An 18,458-nucleotide genomic window follows, 5' to 3' on the forward strand; every position below is an offset into this window, starting at 1 on the left:
CCACAATTTCATCTTAGATTTTTTCTCTGATCAAGTGACAATCTAACTTGACGTGTTTGGTTCTTTCATGGAATACGAGATTGAAAACTATATGTATGACTATTTGATTGTCACAATACAATGTTATTGCTTCAAGATGATCAACCTTAAGTGTATCCAGAAGATACGTAATCCAAGTTGATTTACAACATACACTTGTCATCACTCTGGTTCATCTTTAATTTAAGATCTAGAGACAATGTGTTGTTATTTAGACTTTTAGGATATTAAAGAATTCCCAATGAGAACATAATACCTTGTGATAGAATTCTTGGTGTTAGGATATCCTGCCTAATCACTATCAGTATAAGCATTTAGTTTTAACTCAAATAGACTTGAGTAAAATAAATCTTGTCCTGGTGTTTCTTTGATACAACTCAAAACCATGTAGGCAACATTCAAATGTTGGTCTATGGGACATTTTATGAATTGGCTTAATTGAACTGATTGTGCTATTTAGTTTAGTGAGTGCTATGTATATAAGTCATTTAATAAGCCTTTTGTGTATTGTTGAATCTAAGATTGATTCTCTTCCATCGTTAGAAAGCTTAATGTTCTAGTCTAGTTAAAGTTATGACACCCAATATATTAGCACCCTTCAATATATTAAGGGCATATCTTCTTTGATAAATGTGTATTCATCTCTTTGATCTGGAAACCTCGATTCTAAGGAAAGACTTTAAATTTCCTAATTTTTTTATTTTGAATTCTCTATTGATTTTCATTTTCAATTTATCTATTACATTCTTATTGTTTCTTGTCATAATTATGTCATCAAAAGAAGTACATAATGCTTTCACAACAAGGTTACAGTCAACTTAAGATTGAATAAATTCTTGTCTAATAATGAAGTCTGAAAACTTTGTATGTCATTACCTTGATGCCTACGTAAGGTCACATAAGCTCTTTAATATTTTGTTTACCTTTTCTTCGTTTCACCTTGGATGTCCAGGTGGTAATTCTATACATACCTCTTTATTTAGATCTCAATGTAAGAAAACATTATTGACGTCAAGCTATTAAATGTGCCAAGTCTTAATGGCTGTCAAAATAAATAAAATTCGAACTTATATTATCTTTACAGCTGGTGAAAATGTCTCATGATAATTAAGACATCATCTTTGGGTAAAACCTTTGGCCACTAACTTGACCTTATATCTTTCAGCTGATCTATCTGCCTTGAACTTGATCTTATACTTCTATGTACACACAATTGCCTTATTTCAATAAGTAGATCCATAACCTTCTATGTTTTATTTTCCTTAAGGGCTTGAAGTTCATTTTGAATGGCATTTCTCCAATCACAATGCCACTTGCTTTCTCAAATGTATTTGGTTCTGTCTAAGAGGCTACAACTAATTTATGTTTTTTGTATCCCCGTAAGTCTAGTGTATCCAACCATTGTAGGTATAGATACTACTCCACTTGATTGAGGCTCTTTTTTGTTTGGATCTTATGGGTCATGGACTTCATTATGGATTTGTTTACACATACAGTCCCTTAAGTATGTTGGTGCCCTCTACATTCTAGTTCACTTTTTTCTTGATAGATTTCCACAAAAATGTGTTTCATCATGTATAGGGACCTATTATACTTTTTAGTATTTATTACCTAGTTCTTCAAATAGGTTTACTTCCACTATCTAACTTAGTACTTCAATTTGTATATTTAAATCTCTATTTTTCGTAGTAAATCTTCTGTTTGAGCGTGTGTAGGAAAACTGGTTTGTGGTATACTCATTGAATTATTCCTCGTTTATGGTAAAATATGGGGCTTCTTTGAATGTTGCATTTCTTAATATGATGACTTTCTTTTTCTCCAAATCAAGTAGCTTGTATTCCTTGATGTCAAAAGAGTACCATAAAAAGATACACTTTCTCGCTCTAAAGTTGAACTTATGCCTATTTCTCATTAAAGTAGATACAAATGCTAAACACACTAACATCCTTAAATGACTATATTCTGTTTGCCTCCCATATAGTACCTCAAATGGAGTTTTGTGACTTACTATTGATTAATAAATCCTGTTAATAAGATAAACCGTTGTAAGAACAAAATCATTCCAATACCTCAAATTAAATTCACTTTAGAATTTTAAAGTTTGGATGTCTTGAATATATGTTGGTGCCTTCTCCCTACTCTTCCACTATGTTAAGGAGTCTCTAAACAACTTTTTTGATGCATTATACCTTTTTTACAATAGAAGTTTATCATTTCAAACTCCTTTCCGTTGTCACTTTGAGTAACTTTGACTTTTCAGTCAAATTATGCTTCAACAAAAATACAAAGGTATTATAAATAAGAGCTAGTTTTAACCTTGGTTCATCAAATACACTCATGTGTATCTAATACAATCGTTAAGAATTACAAAATATATGTGTATTAATCATAAGAAGTTCATTATAGGGTTCTTAAATATCACAATGTATTAAATCAAAAAATTCATTTGCTCTATAATCACTACCACAACATAAAAGTCTGTGCATTTTAGCCAAATGGCAAATAAAGCATAACTTGCAATTCTTAGTCTTCAAAACACCTGAAGGGATGTCTCATCCGGATTGTAAAAGATGTCCAAGTTTGTAACGTCATATATCCAAGTTTATAACGTCATATATTAACACTTTCCTTTTTATTGGGGCCTAAAATTGTTACACAAGAAAAAGCTTGTTGAGATTGGTCTTCAAAATCTACACATTGTTTAAGCTGATACAATTTATTTATAACTTCCCTCACTCTAAGTATTTATAAAGTTATAAGGTCCTGAATTTTATACAGTGTTCTTGTAAAAATATTAGACAACAACATCTAGTATGTTCGGCTAGTGACAACTATTAAATTAAAGTTGAACGAAAGCACACACAACACAAGTAAAGTATCAGTTTATTACTTATCTTAATCGCATCAGTATGAGACATATTTGTCCTTTCTCCATTTGGCAAGACTACTTTCAAGTCAATATTTGAAGTAATCTCAGTGTATGAGTGTGGTGTACAAATAATGTGATTAGATGCAGTAGTGTTAATAATTCAAGGAATATGTGTACTTTCATCTAATTTTAATGAATGAACACTAAAACATAAATATATACTAGAAAATCCGATGAGAATGAGTTCCTATGAGGAGGTAGATGATAATTATACCATGGCTGAAGCTTAGATTTGTTGAATAAGTGTCATGATTTAATTGAATTATTCTTTAGTTAGTATGTGTTGTTCATTTACATTTGATTACCTAGGTGATTCACATGAGAAAACTTGATTAATTCTTGATTAGTTTGCTCTTTATAGGACCTCTATCTCTTTTATTGTCCTTGACCCTATAACATGTTTCACATAATGTCTTGGCATATTACAATTAGAGCAAAACATTTCTACTTAGATTTGCATTGAAATATCTCTTTAGTGAATGCCCAATTATCTTTCTATGCGAATAATGATATTTTCTTTATTAAATTTTATGTTTCTTATTGCGTTGTTTGTTTCCTTAGTACTAAAAATTAAGACTTCGTTTGCTATAGAGTCTACAAAGATTTCCTTTCGTTTCTCCTCTCATAATATGATGGAATAAACCTCATTTAGACTAGAGAGGGGCTTTATTATCAATACGTGAACCTTTATTGCCTTATAAGATTCATCTAAACTGACGTGAGCACAGAGGGCATGGACTATTCAAGAAACCAATTAAGCTTAGGAAGTCACAGTTTGATCTATTTAAATAAAATGGAAGATCTGATTCAAGGTATGCAAAGTCCATAAAAAGACAAGTTTCTAAAGGGTCTACTTCAAAGTGCACTTGAGCTTTATGGATGGAGTATCACTAAATCATGGGCCAATAAATTTAAGAAAGACTTTCAAGCTTATGTCAGAGGATGGATCCATGAAGAAGAGATGTTTGAGCCAAAGGTGGAAACCCATAAAAGGAAGAGGACAGTAAGCTCGATAATCCAAGGATATAATAATACTTACATCTCAATCCAAGTGGAAGAAGGAAATAAGCAAGAAAATGGAAAAGAATTTTCCCATAAGGGAAAATTTCTCCAAGTCATGAAAAGGGAAATTTCCCACGAGATTTATTTTCCTACTCCCACAAGAAATCTTTCCCCTTAAGAGGGAGAATTGTTCAAAAGAAAAAATTGTTCATAAACCACAAACTATCTCGAGAAAGATGAAACTCCTTGTATGCCAAATCCTGTGAAAATAAAAAAAAAATACTTGAGAAAGAGGAAACTATCTTACCAAAATTTGTTTCCCTAAATCTTCCACAATTAACTAAGATATTCATTATTTAAAAAGATTTCCACAACGAGAGATCATATATAGCTTATTTTAGGTTGTAATTCTCTTAATTTTATTATTTTCTCAGTTTAGTCTAAATTTAATTTCTTATGTAATTTATACCATTGATTAGGAGATAGTTTTCCTTATTATCCACATGGTCTACAACTATAAATAAGTCTTTCATTCACAATTATAATAATTTAAGTTTGAGAATAATAAAATTACAAAGTTTTAATTTTCAATTAGTGAAATTTTCTTCAATATGCTTGTTGAGTGGAGATTTAGTATCACTTATTAAGATAACTTATGTTATTTTCATCGATCTCTTTTCTTAAATTGATTTGAATTTATCAATTTTTTTTTATGGTATTCTAATCAATTCATTTATCCCTATTACTTTTGTCCTAATCACATGTTGATTATGGGTTAAGTAGAAAGAGTTTACTTAGAAGTTTTTGGTGCTAATTTTTATTATGTGAGTATTTGATCACATTATTGATCCTGAGTTCTGCATCATAAACCCATAAGAAATTTCATCACATAATCTCTCTCTGGATATTCAACAATAATTTTTAAAGCTCCCTAAATACAATTTGGTATTGTTTTATAGTTCACCAGTTCATCAATCAAATTTAACTTTTAAAAAATATATCCTCACAGGATTTTGGTTTTGCATGAGGTTTACGATAGCATGTTTAACATTATAAACCTTCTGTACATTTTATTGAGCATGTCACTACTCAAAATCAACCCAGGAATGGTGTGTCGTCTCCGCATAAAAGTACTGGCCTTATTATTAGACAATAATGCATTTTAAATCCATGTGATTATAATGTCAGTCCATGATAACTAGTGTTCTTTCAAGGAATCAACTGGATCTATCGATGCTTATAGGGTTTTGTCTATAAACCATAATTTATTCTTAATCCTTAAGGCACATCCCATGGATTTAGCCCATGTGTAATAGTTGTTGGCTTCAAGCAACTATAGGACTAAAAGTGCTTTTGAGCTCTCATTTGTTTTAATATAATATGGAGTATTGGGGCTAGAGGGATCTAAAATGAATATGCTTAAAAGTGTAGGGTTTTGTTCACTAGTCATTTAGTTTGAGTTTCACTTTCTAGCCCAAACTAAGCTTTGATATCGTGTATTAAAACAATACTTCGATGTAAATTCTTGTTAATAATTAAGATCTATCGATAAAATTAGAAGTAAATGAGAGAAAGTACCTTAAAAAATCAGAGAAGATTGGAGAAACCACATGCATAGAAAGAAAATCCTATTTATGGTTTTGTATTTATCTGCTTATATAAACCTTCAGAAGAAGGTGAATTATTTATACCTGGAGCAAATTAGGGTGCACATACAACACATTCGCACCTCATCATTGTTCTCGTATGAGTTTAATAAATCGTCACCTTTTGATCTGAAGTTGGACATGCAACCCTCTCTTACGACCCAATATCCATTAACAAATTTTAAAGTATTTCAAAAAAAAATTTAATTTGTCAAAGGAAGGGCTTTTTTGTGAAAAATAAATGATTTTATTTTATTTTTTAAATAAAAAAGATTTACTTTTATAATTTAGCACATGGTAAATTAAGATTATCATAGACTTAGAGATGGAAAAACAAACATGTCATGTTTAAACAAATTATATCAGTACATAACATAAATGATTATTTTTAACTAACCATTACAATTTTTTAATTTTTTAAGTAGAATAGTTTTTATAAAATAAATAATAATAATTAAGTCTATTTTAATTTGAATCGGCCTGAATTGAAATAAAAACAATTTAATTTTCAGTTTGGATTCCTCCCTTGATTTAGAATTCTGTTTGGTCTAGTCTCATTAGGTTTCGGACTAATGAACAGTCTTGGTGAAAGAGTATAAGATTGTTTCCATGAAGTTCTAAAAAATTTACTTTGAAAAAGAAAATCCAATTACTATATGTAGTGTAGATAAGGTAAAAGTATTAGAGTATTCTGTTATTTTGGTATAATTAATTGTGTTGTTATTTTACTTTATTACCCTTACATGTATATAATATATTCTTTGTACTCTGTAAAATCAAATAAACAACTTTATATGGTATCAGAGCTTCTGTGTTCTTCTCACTGTGATCGATTGATCACAAATTCCTTGATTCTTCAATTCAATCTAAAACTTCATTAATTTGATTCCTCCATTCAATCTTTCTTTTGCAAATTTGTTTAAATCTCAGACTCCATTAATCTTCAATGACCAGAGGAGCCATGGAACTCAATCTGGCGCTGCAAAGTTCATCAGCCCAAACTGATGAAACCCAGAACCCATTCTTCCTCCACAATGCAGACCACCCAAGTATGGTTTTGGTGAATACCCTTCTTCACGACAATAATTATAATACGTAGGAAAGGGCTATGAGAATTGCCCTCAATGCAAAGAACAAAATGGGTTTTGTTGATGGTACCTTCATCAAGCCAGTGAACACTAATCCTTCCGCCAGTGCTTGGTTGAGGTGTAATAGTATGGTAATCTCGTGGCTCCTCAACGCTGTCGCCAAGGACATCGCTGACAGCCTATTGTATCATGAGAATGCCAAGGACATGTGGACTGACCTCCACCTACAATTCCAGTAAAGCAACGCTCCAAGGATCTTTCAGCTCAAACAAGTAATGAACAATCTGGTTTAGGGCTCTCTCTCCATTAATGCTTATGATATTCGCATAAAACGATGTGGGATGAGCTGAAGACGTATCAGCCTGCTCCGATTTGCCATTGCAGGAACATAAAAGTTTGGACCAATTATCAATAGCAAGAGTTCATCATGCTCTTCTTAATGGGGTTGAATCCATCTTATGCTGGAATTCGAGGTCAAATCTTGATGATGGAAACTATTATGTCAGTTTTGAAGGTCTTCTCTTTAGTTGTGCAAGAAGAGCGCCACCACGCGATTGGAATCGACACAGACTGTTACCCTAGCTCAGGGAGGAAGAAGGAGGCCCGTGTGCACCCATTGTGGGCTCGTGGGCCACATTGTGGACCGATGCTACAAGTTGCACGAGTATCCACTGGGCCTCAAGCCCAAGACCAAGTCAGACATTAATAAAGCTTCAAATGTCTCTGAAGTCCAAGTCTATGCCCAAGCCCGCAACAATATTGAAGCCCGTTATTTCACTCACACTCCTCGACCCAGTCCAGAATTCAAGCTCTAGCCCAACTCGGGCAGCAGCCCAGCCTCGCAGCAAGGCCACACGAAAGGGAACAATTCCGCATCGTCTCCCTCAGCGGTTACCGCGGGTTCCCACTTCTCTGGTTTTTCCTCCACCTCCATTGGCTCGTCAATGCTGAATTTTACCGCCATCGTTTTCGCTTTGAGCACTTCTCAGATTCAGGATATCATTGCTCACCTAAGGGCACGCCTCCACAACCCCTTCTCCACTGTCATGCTCGACGCCTCCACTGATGCTTCCATTTTCGCCACCGCAGGTATACCTTCCCCTTTCTGTCTTTCCATTTCCACAGTTACTCACACATATGATTTTTGGATATTGAAAACTGGTGCTACATCCCACATTTGTTGTACACAGTCTTATTTTACCTCCTTAAAGCATGTTGAACCCATACACGTAAATTTGCCTAATGGTAGCTTTGTGATAGTCACTCGAATTGGTAGTGTGTCTTTGACATATTCCTTTCTACTATATGATGTCCTCTTTGTTCCCGAATTCACTTTTAATCTTGTTAGTGTTAGTATGTTAACAACCACTCACAATTGTGTTGTTAATTTTTCCCTTCACTCTTATGTCATTTAGGACTTCACTCAGGACTTATTGATTGGGAATGGTAGTCGGATTGGCAATCTCTATTACTTAACTTCTAGGAATTTTAGTTGTAATTCTGTCAATTTCACACATATAAATTTTAAAATTAGGCTATGACATTTTAGAATTGATCATCCATCTTATGTCAAACTTCAGTATATTAATAAAAGTTTACACATTTATGATATTTCACATTGTAGAATCTGTCATTTTGCAAAACAACGACATTGGCCTTTTATTTCTCATAATAAATTAGCATATAATCCTTTTGATTTGATTCACATTGACATTTGGGGACCATTTTCTACTCCTACCATTGAGGGGTATCGTTATTTTTTTACTATTGTTGATGATTGCACTCGTACGACTTGGGTTTATCTGCTTCGCTAGAAATCTGACGTCCTTACCATTTTTCTTAACTTTTATACTTTTATTCTCATTCAATATAAGATTCCTATCAAGTCTGTGAGGTCCGACAATGCACATGAGTTAAGCTTTTATTTATTTTTTAAATCTGAAGGGATTCTTTCATATCACTCTTGTGTTGAAACTCCGCAACAGAATTCTATTGTCGAGTGTAAATATCAACATATATTAAATGTTTCCTGGGCTTTATTTTTCCAGTCTCATGTTCCCTTGGTGTATTGAGGTGACTTTATATTGAACGCTGTTTATATCATTAACCACACTCCGTCTCCTTTACTCTCACATAAGACTCCTTTTGAGCTTCTGACATCTAAAAAGCCACATTATGATCATTTACATACTTTTGGATGCCTGTGTTATAGTTCTACCCTCACGAGTCAGTGTCATAAATTTTTTCCTCGTTTTCGTGCATGTGTCTTCATCAGTTATCCTTCTGGGTTCAAGGGCTACAAACTCCTTGACCTAGAAACTAACCAAATCCATATTTCTCGTGATGTTACCTTTTTTGAGACTATTTTTCCTTTCTCTACTCCATCTCCGAGTATTCCTCATCTAGAGTTTTTTCAATATCGTGTTTTACCTGGTTCCCTTGATCTCCCTACACCACCTCCTTCTCATGTTTTCGCTCCACAATCTCTTCCTTGTGTTCTGACTCGTCCTCAGCGTGTCACATGACCTCCATCTTATTTGGCTGACTATCACTGCTACCATACCGATACCCCCACAGTCACATATCCTATTTCATCATTTCTCACTTACCGTAGACTCACACCTCATTATCATAATTTTGTACTTGCACTTTCTTATCACATTGAGTCCTAGTCATTTTTTAAGGCAGTCCGGTTGGCAGTTTGGAGGGATGCAATGCATACTGAGTTGCGCGCTCTTGAGAGCAATGACACCTGGTCTGTTGTGTCTCTCTCTCCAGGTAAGAAACCAGTTGATTGCAAGTGGGTCTACAAGATTAAGTATAAGTCTGATGGTACTATTGAGTGGCACAAGGCCCGCCTTGTCGCCAAGGGTTTTACCCAACAGTTTGGTGATGACTTCATTGATATATTCTCACCGGTTGACAAACTGGTTACTGTTAAGGTTTTACTGTCTCTTGCAGCAATTCTGGGTTGGACCTTTACTCAATTGGATGTCACCAATGCTTTTCTTTACGATGATATTCCGGAAGAGGTTTACATGACTATTCCTCCAGGATATTCTCCTCGAGACGGGGGGGGGGGGTGGGTTCTTCCACAAAGAGCAGTTTGTCGTTTACACAAGTCAATTTATGGGTTGAGGCAACCTTCACGACAATGATTTTACAAGTTCTCTTGGGCTCTACTTCAAGAACGCTTCACTCAGTCTCAGTGTAATCACTCTTTATTTGATAAAAATGAGGTATTTTTCTAGCTCTTCTCGTATATGTTGATGATATTCTCATTGCCAGTAATGATGATCGGCCTGTTAATAATCTAAAAATTATTTTGAGGCAACAATTTAAAATGAAAGATATTGGGTTCCTCAAATGCTTTCTTAGTCTAGAAATTGCAAGGAATAATGAGGGAATCCCATTGTATCAGAGGAAGTATGCTTTGGATCTATTGACTGAGACTGGACACTTAGCTTGTAAACCTTCCTCGATTCCTATGGAATCAAATTTGAAGATGTCTAAAGAAGATGGGGAACCACTTCAAGATGTCACAGGCTATCGACAATTAATTGGAAAGCTGTTGTACTTGACAATTACTCATTCAGATATGTGTTATTCAGTGAACAGATTGAGCCAGTTTCTAGTTGCTCCTCGGAGTAGTCATCTTTAAGCCGCTCTACAGATGTTATAATATGTTAAGAAGGCACCAGGACAAGGTCTTCACTTTCCTGTTTCGTCTTCTATTCAGATCAAGGCTTTTTCAGATGCTGACGGGGGTACCTGCCTTAACACTAGAAGTTCTCGTATTGGGTACTGTATCTTTCTTGGATCCTTTCTTGTTTTATGGAAATCAAAGAAGTAGCAGGTTGTGTCTAGATCCTCTGCAGAGGTAGAGTACTGTTCTATGACCAACACCTCATTTGAGATAGTGTGGATCCTAAACTTATTACGAGACTTGCAAGTGAAACATCAAGGACCAGCTTTGCTTTATTGTGACAATCAAACCGCTTTGCACATTGCGGCTAATCCAGTATATCATTTAATGACAAAATACATTGAGTTGGATTGTCACTTCGTTAGAGAAAAAATTCAGGATGGGGTCTTGAAAACTATGCATGTATCATCACGAAATCAGATTTCAGATTCAATGACCTAAGCACTTTCTTTTCTGCAATTCTACACTTTATTGGGCAAGATGGGTATTATTGACATGTACTCTCCATCTTGAGGGGGAATATTAGAGTATTATGTTATTTTAGTTATAACTGATTGTATTGTTATTTTATTTTATTATCTTTACATGTATATAATATATTTTTTGTATTATGTAAAATCAAATAAACATTTTAATAAAAAGTGATGCAAAGAAGAGGAAGTAGGGCCCATATATCATTGAATGAAAATAAACCTCTTAATTATTTAATGTTTTTATTTAGTACTGTCTCCATTACAACCATAAACGAAGTGAAGATTCAAGAGATAATAATGACTACACAGTAAGAAATAATTATATAGTTACTATTTGGTAATTGATCAGTAAGTGGGCTGCTATGAAGTATACTTATGGTCGTTTGAGACTAATTGGTTGCTTCAATTTAAAATTATATCAGAAATTTACAATTATAAGTATTTTTTTAACAAAACTTTGAGTCAAATATTAATTCATCAAATTGTATAGGCGACCGACTATATCACATAATGTTGACTCTTGCAATGCGGACGATTAATACAAATTCATATGACATAGTTATCCAATACATATGATATGTCTCGTTTGCTTTATCTTACGTACCTGTCAGTTACCTTAATCAATACGTTAATTAGACTACATGTATGAACATATATATATTTATATATGTATATATATATATATCAGAGAGTATGAACATATATCCCCAAAAACAAGTTCAGTACTCCAGCTTTATTCTTCTACACGTGTGTTTCTGTTGCATGATGTCATGATCAACACGTTTGCAATTACGCTTTGAATAAATTTTTGTTGGAGGGGAAACATTTGCACTTTTAAAAAAAATAAAAAAAGGCAAAGAAAAGGAAACTAAGTTGTGTTGGTTTTCAAAACATTTGAAGTTTGAATTTGACTTTTCTCTGTAATTTCTCTTTTTATCAGCTTCAGCTGCCTCTTCTTCTCTCTATCTAGATCTGTCTTGTCTTCCATGTTATTATAAATACTCCCCTCCCTTTGCTTCTCTTCCCCAATATCACTACTGCTAAATTAGCTGCAGATACATACATACACACACACATATACATATATATTTTTATTATTGTTTGTAATTGAAATTTGCCAAATGGGTTTTGGTACTAATCAGTCGCTGTTGTCTAAAATTGCAACAAACGATCGACATGGTGAGGATTCTCCTTATTTCGATGGATGGAAAGCTTACGACAGAAACCCTTTTCATCCTACTCGCAATCCTGACGGCGTTATCCAAATGGGTCTCTCTGAAAATCAGGTTAATTAGTTTGCTTCATATCAACCTCCATCCCAGCTCATGCATGAACTTAACATGCAAATTTTCCCCTTTCTACTTATATATATCTTATGTTTTCAGCTCTCTAAATATATATGTGTTGTATCAGCTTTGCTTTGATTTGATCGAGAAGTGGGTTAAAAAGAATCCCAATGCTTCCATCTGCACAGCTGAAGGGGTTGAAAACTTCAAGCACATAGCCAACTTCCAAGACTATCATGGCCTGAAAGAATTTAGACAGGTATAGACACACACACACACACACATATATATATATATATGTAGGTGCCATTTCTATTTGTAGTACTATAAGGTGTATACAGCACTAATATTAATTCATGTATATAATTATTGAAAATTTAAAAATATTTTGGTGTTGAAGGAAGTTGCCAAGTTAATGGGGAAGGCAAGAGGCGGCAGAGTGACGTTCGACCCAGAGCGTATAGTGATGAGCGGGGGAGCGACAGGCGCCAGCGAGACGATTATGTTTTGCTTGGCGGATCCAGGCGATGCTTTTCTGGTTCCCACTCCTTACTATCCTGCGTATGTCACCTTCAATCTTCTTTTTTCAATTCTTAATTTCTTTTTTGTCATTACAAGTTTTTCATTTTTCACTTATATATATATACTAATTAACAACATAATTAATCTTTTAATAAAAAATAATACAACGAATCTCTTAACAGAGATCTGAATAAAATAAAATATACATAATAATTTTGAATTTTCTAAAAGAAAAAATAAAATATCAACCATTCCATGGCGGGTATTTTTACTATTAATTAATATCATCTTCTTGGTTGATGAGCTCTGTCTTTGGTTTGTAACCCTACTATTCGTTAATAAAGTTATCTTACTTTCAGAAAAAATATATATATATATATATATATATAATAATTTCATCTTCTACGCACTTTTTTATTTGATGATACCCTTCATGACTTCAATGCCTGACCTTCTTTTTCCTACAAATTATCAATATGATCATCTTTACAACTACAGTTTTTTTTTTTTTCCTTTGGTGAGAAACGAAATCCTACAGTTTGATATATATATATATATATATAGTTTAATATACACACACACACACACACACATATATTAAACTGTGGTATTTATTAGTGAGATATCTTAAGTGCTTTTAACTGATATTTGGACATGACATGCATAACTAGACTTTTATGAAGCTCAATATTTGTACGTTCTATTTAATTTTTTAGAGTATAAATATATTCATCATAAAAAATACAGATTGGTGTGTGTTATGTATATATATATATCCATAGTTTGAAGAATATTTTTATGAATAAAGTTAGTGTCTGGAAAAGGAAATTACCGAAAGAAACCTAGCTGTCTTGTTTCTGTCTCTTAATTAGAAAGCATTGAAAAGAAGTTTCAACATACATTAATAGGATTTAGTAATATCTGGAAAAACATGCCTAGCTACTTAGAGATTAGTCATAATCTCTGAAATTGGAGGTCTCAATAGCATCAGTTCTCTGCTTGATTCAATACGTTAGGTCAAACTCAAATCTATTTTGGACCACTGATTTCAGGAATTCATCAATTTCCTTGAAGCAAAGCAATTTTAGATTAGTCTGAAATCAAAATTATATCCTTTTTCTAACTTTAATTATTAATCCCACGTTCTAATTAATTAATAATAACTTAAAATAATCTTGATTTCCTACTTTAATTATTAATTCCACGTAGTATATATAAGTACTTAGTTAAATATGAAAAGTAATTTATTTGGAGGACTTAATTAATTTGCCATTTGACCTTTGAACGTCAAATTTTTATTCCATTCAGAATAGTAAACCCATTCTTAAAATTCAAAGCATTATCTGCTGCACTATTACATATATATATATATATAGGTGTATATGCTTGGATCAACTGAGGCTACTCGGGACAATTTCAAAATTTTATGCGCATATTCTAATTTTGTTTTACAAGTCCCAAACTTTTACCAGAATTTAATCAACCTTCAATTTTTATATGTAGCTGGTCTTAGATTTTTCATAAGTAATATGACCCACGAAATTTCTAGGTGGATTTCTACATACTAAATGTTCCCTATCCAATTGAGCCTAATCAATTAGTATTAAATCGGAAAAATACATAATTTATATATATTTGTGTGTCTGTGTCTGTTTGTATACTATATTGGAAAAATGTTTTTTATTTTTATTTTTTTAATTGGATAAAAGTACATATATAAGTAGGTGTTCATTGCTAAGCTAAAAGATAATTTTATTATAAATTAAATATACTAATAAAATCTTTTAATTCAAATTTTTACAGATTCAATAGGGACCTGAGATGGCGAACCGGCGTACAGATAATTCCAGTGCAATGCAGCAGCTCAAACAATTTTACAGTAACACGGGAAGCCGTAGAGGCTGCGTACCAGAAAGCTCAAGAAGCCAACATCAATGTCAAAGGTTTGATCATCACCAACCCCTCGAATCCGCTAGGCACCACCTTAGACTCACAAACACTCCAGAGCTTGGTCAACTTCGTCAACGACAAGACCATCCACCTGGTCTGCGACGAAATCTATGCCGCCACCGTCTTCAGCTCCCCGGAGTTCGTCAGCATCGCGGAGATCATCCAAGAAATGGACGTTAACCGCGACCTTATCCACATCATCTACAGCTTGTCCAAAGATATGGGTCTCCCCGGTTTCCGGGTAGGCATTGTGTATTCCTACAACGACGTCGTATTAAGCTGCGGCCGGCGGATGTCGAGCTTTGGGTTGGTCTCGTCACAGACTCAATATTTCCTGGCGACACTGCTGTCCGACGACGAGTTCGTCGATTACTTCCTCCGGGAAAGCTCGAAGAGGCTGGCGAGAAGACACCATAAACTCACCAGAGGGCTGGAGCAAGTGGGGATAAAGTGCTTGAAAAGCAATGCCGGACTTTTTGTGTGGATGGACCTGCGGAGGCTCCTGGAAGATCCAACGTCGTTTGATGCAGAAATGAAGCTGTGGCGGACCATCGTCAACGACGTGAAGCTGAACGTGTCGCCGGGATCTTCGTTCCACGTGGCGGAGCCGGGGTGGTTTAGGGTTTGCTTCGCGAACATGGAAGAGGAAACCATGGATGTCGCGCTGCAGAGAATCCAAGCTTTTGTCTGCAGAGCGAAAGAAAGAGAAGCAGCTGCGGCGGCGACGACAAATAAGAAAAGAGGAACGATGAATTTGCGGCTGAGCTTCTCGTCTAGGAATCGGGTGTACGAGGAACAGTATTACGTCATGTCACCTCACATGATGTCACCTCGGTCGCCGCTTGTTGAAGCAAGAACATAAAGAAAATTAATAAATTTATTTTAGAATAATATTAAAATGGTTCGTTAATTAATTAGTGGTGGTTCAAATAGTCAGCAGTTACTTTTTTAACGCACCACTTTTAGGAAAAGTTAATTTTTACCCACTGAAGGAGTAAATCATACAGGGGTTGGGTTGACTCTTTGGATTCTGTGGGCAAGTATAAAGTTATAATTTTTCACTAGGCAACTAACCATGGTCTAGGGAAGTTATACATAATATATATATATATATATATATATAAAGTCTCGGAGTCAAGCAGTAAGAAGCTGGCGTCACGTGTTTCAAATTGTCCGAATAAATTGTAGTTATGAAATTAATTTGGATATATATTGTTTCGTTGTGCTGAATCAATTTATATATATATAAAGGAAGTGTGAATGGACATGCATCATGACATTATCTATATGTATGTATGTGCAGCATGCGTATGTCTCAGGTCGGCGAGAGCAGATAGTCAAAGATCTTTGAATACACGTAATAAATATACGCATAATTAATTAATATTTTACTTATTTGTTTGAGGACATAGATGATACGTATATTCTTGAATATAAATGTTTCCTATAATTCATGCCTACATTTCTTTATGAAATTTCCAAACCATATTAATGTCCCCTCACGAATATAAAATTTCCTTCTTAATGGATCATTATTTTTTTTAATTGAATTCTTATAAACTATTTATTTGGGAAAATCTACACACATATATGCTATTAATTATATATATTAATGTAAATAGTTTTAAACTTTTTAAAATTATTAAAAAGATTATATATTTGTTGATTAATAATTTTTAAGAAGAAAATTGTTAACTTTTCTAAACACTAGAGAAAATTTTTGTTATTAATAAAATAATTTCAAAGAATAATTAAATCCCATGTTATATTTTGCTTTCTAATTACATAAAAATTAAAAACATAAAAATAAAAATATCCCAAACTCAGTCTTTGAATGTCATAAATAAATTTTCAAATTAAAGATCCCTTAGTCCATTCCTTCTGCTTCACTGTCCCATTCATTCACATCTTCACCCACAATTAGAAGCAATCTCCTTAGTTTCCAATGTGAAATATCTACACAAAATCAAATCAATTTTTCTATACCCATATGCCCTCTCTCTCTCTCTCTCTATGTGTATATATATATATTTATACTCTCACATGCATATGCGCACGTGTAAAGTTCCACCTATATGCCCTTCATTTCTATAATTGTACATGTGTGCACGCTCGCACACAATTTGGACCCATATGACCTATGTGTGTGTAATGTATGCATATATATATATATATATGTATGTGTGTGTGTGTGTAAAAAGTCCGGAATTTAAAAAAAAAAAGGTCATAAATTAAATACGAAAGTAAAATAGTAGAGTTTAGGGATTACATTTCTTACATAATAATTTAGAGTGCCCAATAGAACTACGAGAATGTTTCTTCTAGAAAAATAAAAAAAAATAAAAAAAAATAAGTAAAAGATAAATAACAGAACATTGTAGGACGACTTTCACTAATTTTTTAAGGGAGTCCGGGTGGTGAACTATTTACAACCCTCTTATTGATCGGAATCTGAATTTTAGTCATCTTAATCTGAAATAGTTAATGAAAGTGTGAGTTATACTAAACCAGTAAGAATATCACACTACTCACCGATACAGAAACAGAAAGTTGGTAAAAATTATAAAAATAACCAATAAAGCTATTGATTTAAGTAAATTCATTTATCATAAGGAAAATCATATACTGCATATATTTACTGTTGTGAGATTTTCAAAATCCACATATAAAGACAATAACTCAATTAACATACTAATATCATACTCGAGTGAGTAAGAACAATAATATTCCCTTTTTATTTGTCTATCGGTATCCCAAGGGGTCTATAGGGATGTCCCACTATGCGTGAACCAATATCCAACATTGTCAACTAACTGGTCGTCCTATACCCCGTCTGATATGAGTACCAAAAATACCATCTCTCAATACCTGTCCAGTATGAGGGTGAATCGGGTTGTCTCCATGCACTGTCCGGTATTAGCGCTAAAAATACTATTCCTCGATACCCCGTCTAGTATGAGGCAACGTTCACGATAGGGTTCTCTATGTACCCGGTTCGTCCACCATCTTTCAGGATATCCAGTAAGACTACAATTTATTAATTCACATGACCAAATCATTTTCTATTTGCATATTAATTTTTAATTTCACAAATCAACCGTAAATCACGCAGGATAAGCAATATATATATCAAGAAAGCACAACTGAATCATTTAACCATTTCAGTATATCATCATATATTTAAAACTGTAAATTTAACAATCAGTTAAACATAACAAATAAAGAACTAACAAGTTCCGCCTCCATTAGTAACGTGTAATTATTTTTAAAATTTTTTAAATTACACAAAATACTATATTATCGATTATTAACCTTCAATTTCATAACAAAGAATAAGATAAGGGATTCTTACTCGAATCGATGTCCGAAATACCGAACTTTCTACTACACCCACTGGTTGTCCCTTCGTTCCCTGAATTTTTCTGCAGAGATTAAAACACGCTTCACGTACCTAAGGATACTTCAAAAATCTAAAATCTATGTTAAAAATATTTTTTCAGCCAATTTTGGGATTCCGGTATGGCGGTACTGTCATGCTCCAGCAACGGCACTGCTGCTTGCGGCAATGGTTTGCCTCAATCTGACTGTTTTCAACTAGTTTTATACTCATCTTTGTGAGAAAATACGTTATGGGGCTTCGATTGGCCGGAAAAAGTTAAAAAATAGAAACTTACCGGTTGTGAAATTTTTAGTTGCAGCGGCTCCACCGGCTCACCTTCGCAGCTAGACGTTTTTCTTTGGTTAACTTGTAGAAAAAAGAACAATTAACACAATTGTGAAAAAATTGCACGAATCGAGAAACGAGAAGGGGGGTTTT

At 33.8% G+C, this 18,458-nt stretch overlaps 1 protein-coding gene across 1 annotated transcript; it reads left to right on the forward strand.

The window, feature by feature from the left end:
• Positions 1–11,874: 11,874 nt before the first annotated feature.
• Positions 11,875–15,540, forward strand: LOC110811354 (1-aminocyclopropane-1-carboxylate synthase 1). The gene is made up of 4 exons (XM_022037840.2): positions 11,875–12,169; positions 12,297–12,428; positions 12,570–12,730; positions 14,495–15,540. The coding sequence occupies exons 1-4, from the start codon at positions 12,005–12,007 to the stop codon at positions 15,501–15,503; spliced, it is 1,467 nt and encodes a 488-aa protein (XP_021893532.1). The 5' UTR covers positions 11,875–12,004; the 3' UTR covers positions 15,504–15,540.
• The last annotated feature ends 2,918 nt before the right edge of the window (positions 15,541–18,458 follow it).

This window comes from Carica papaya, chromosome 5, assembly GCF_054855325.1.
Source record: "Carica papaya isolate Zhongbai chromosome 5, ASM5485532v1, whole genome shotgun sequence".
Taxonomy (NCBI): Eukaryota; Viridiplantae; Streptophyta; class Magnoliopsida; order Brassicales; family Caricaceae; genus Carica; species Carica papaya.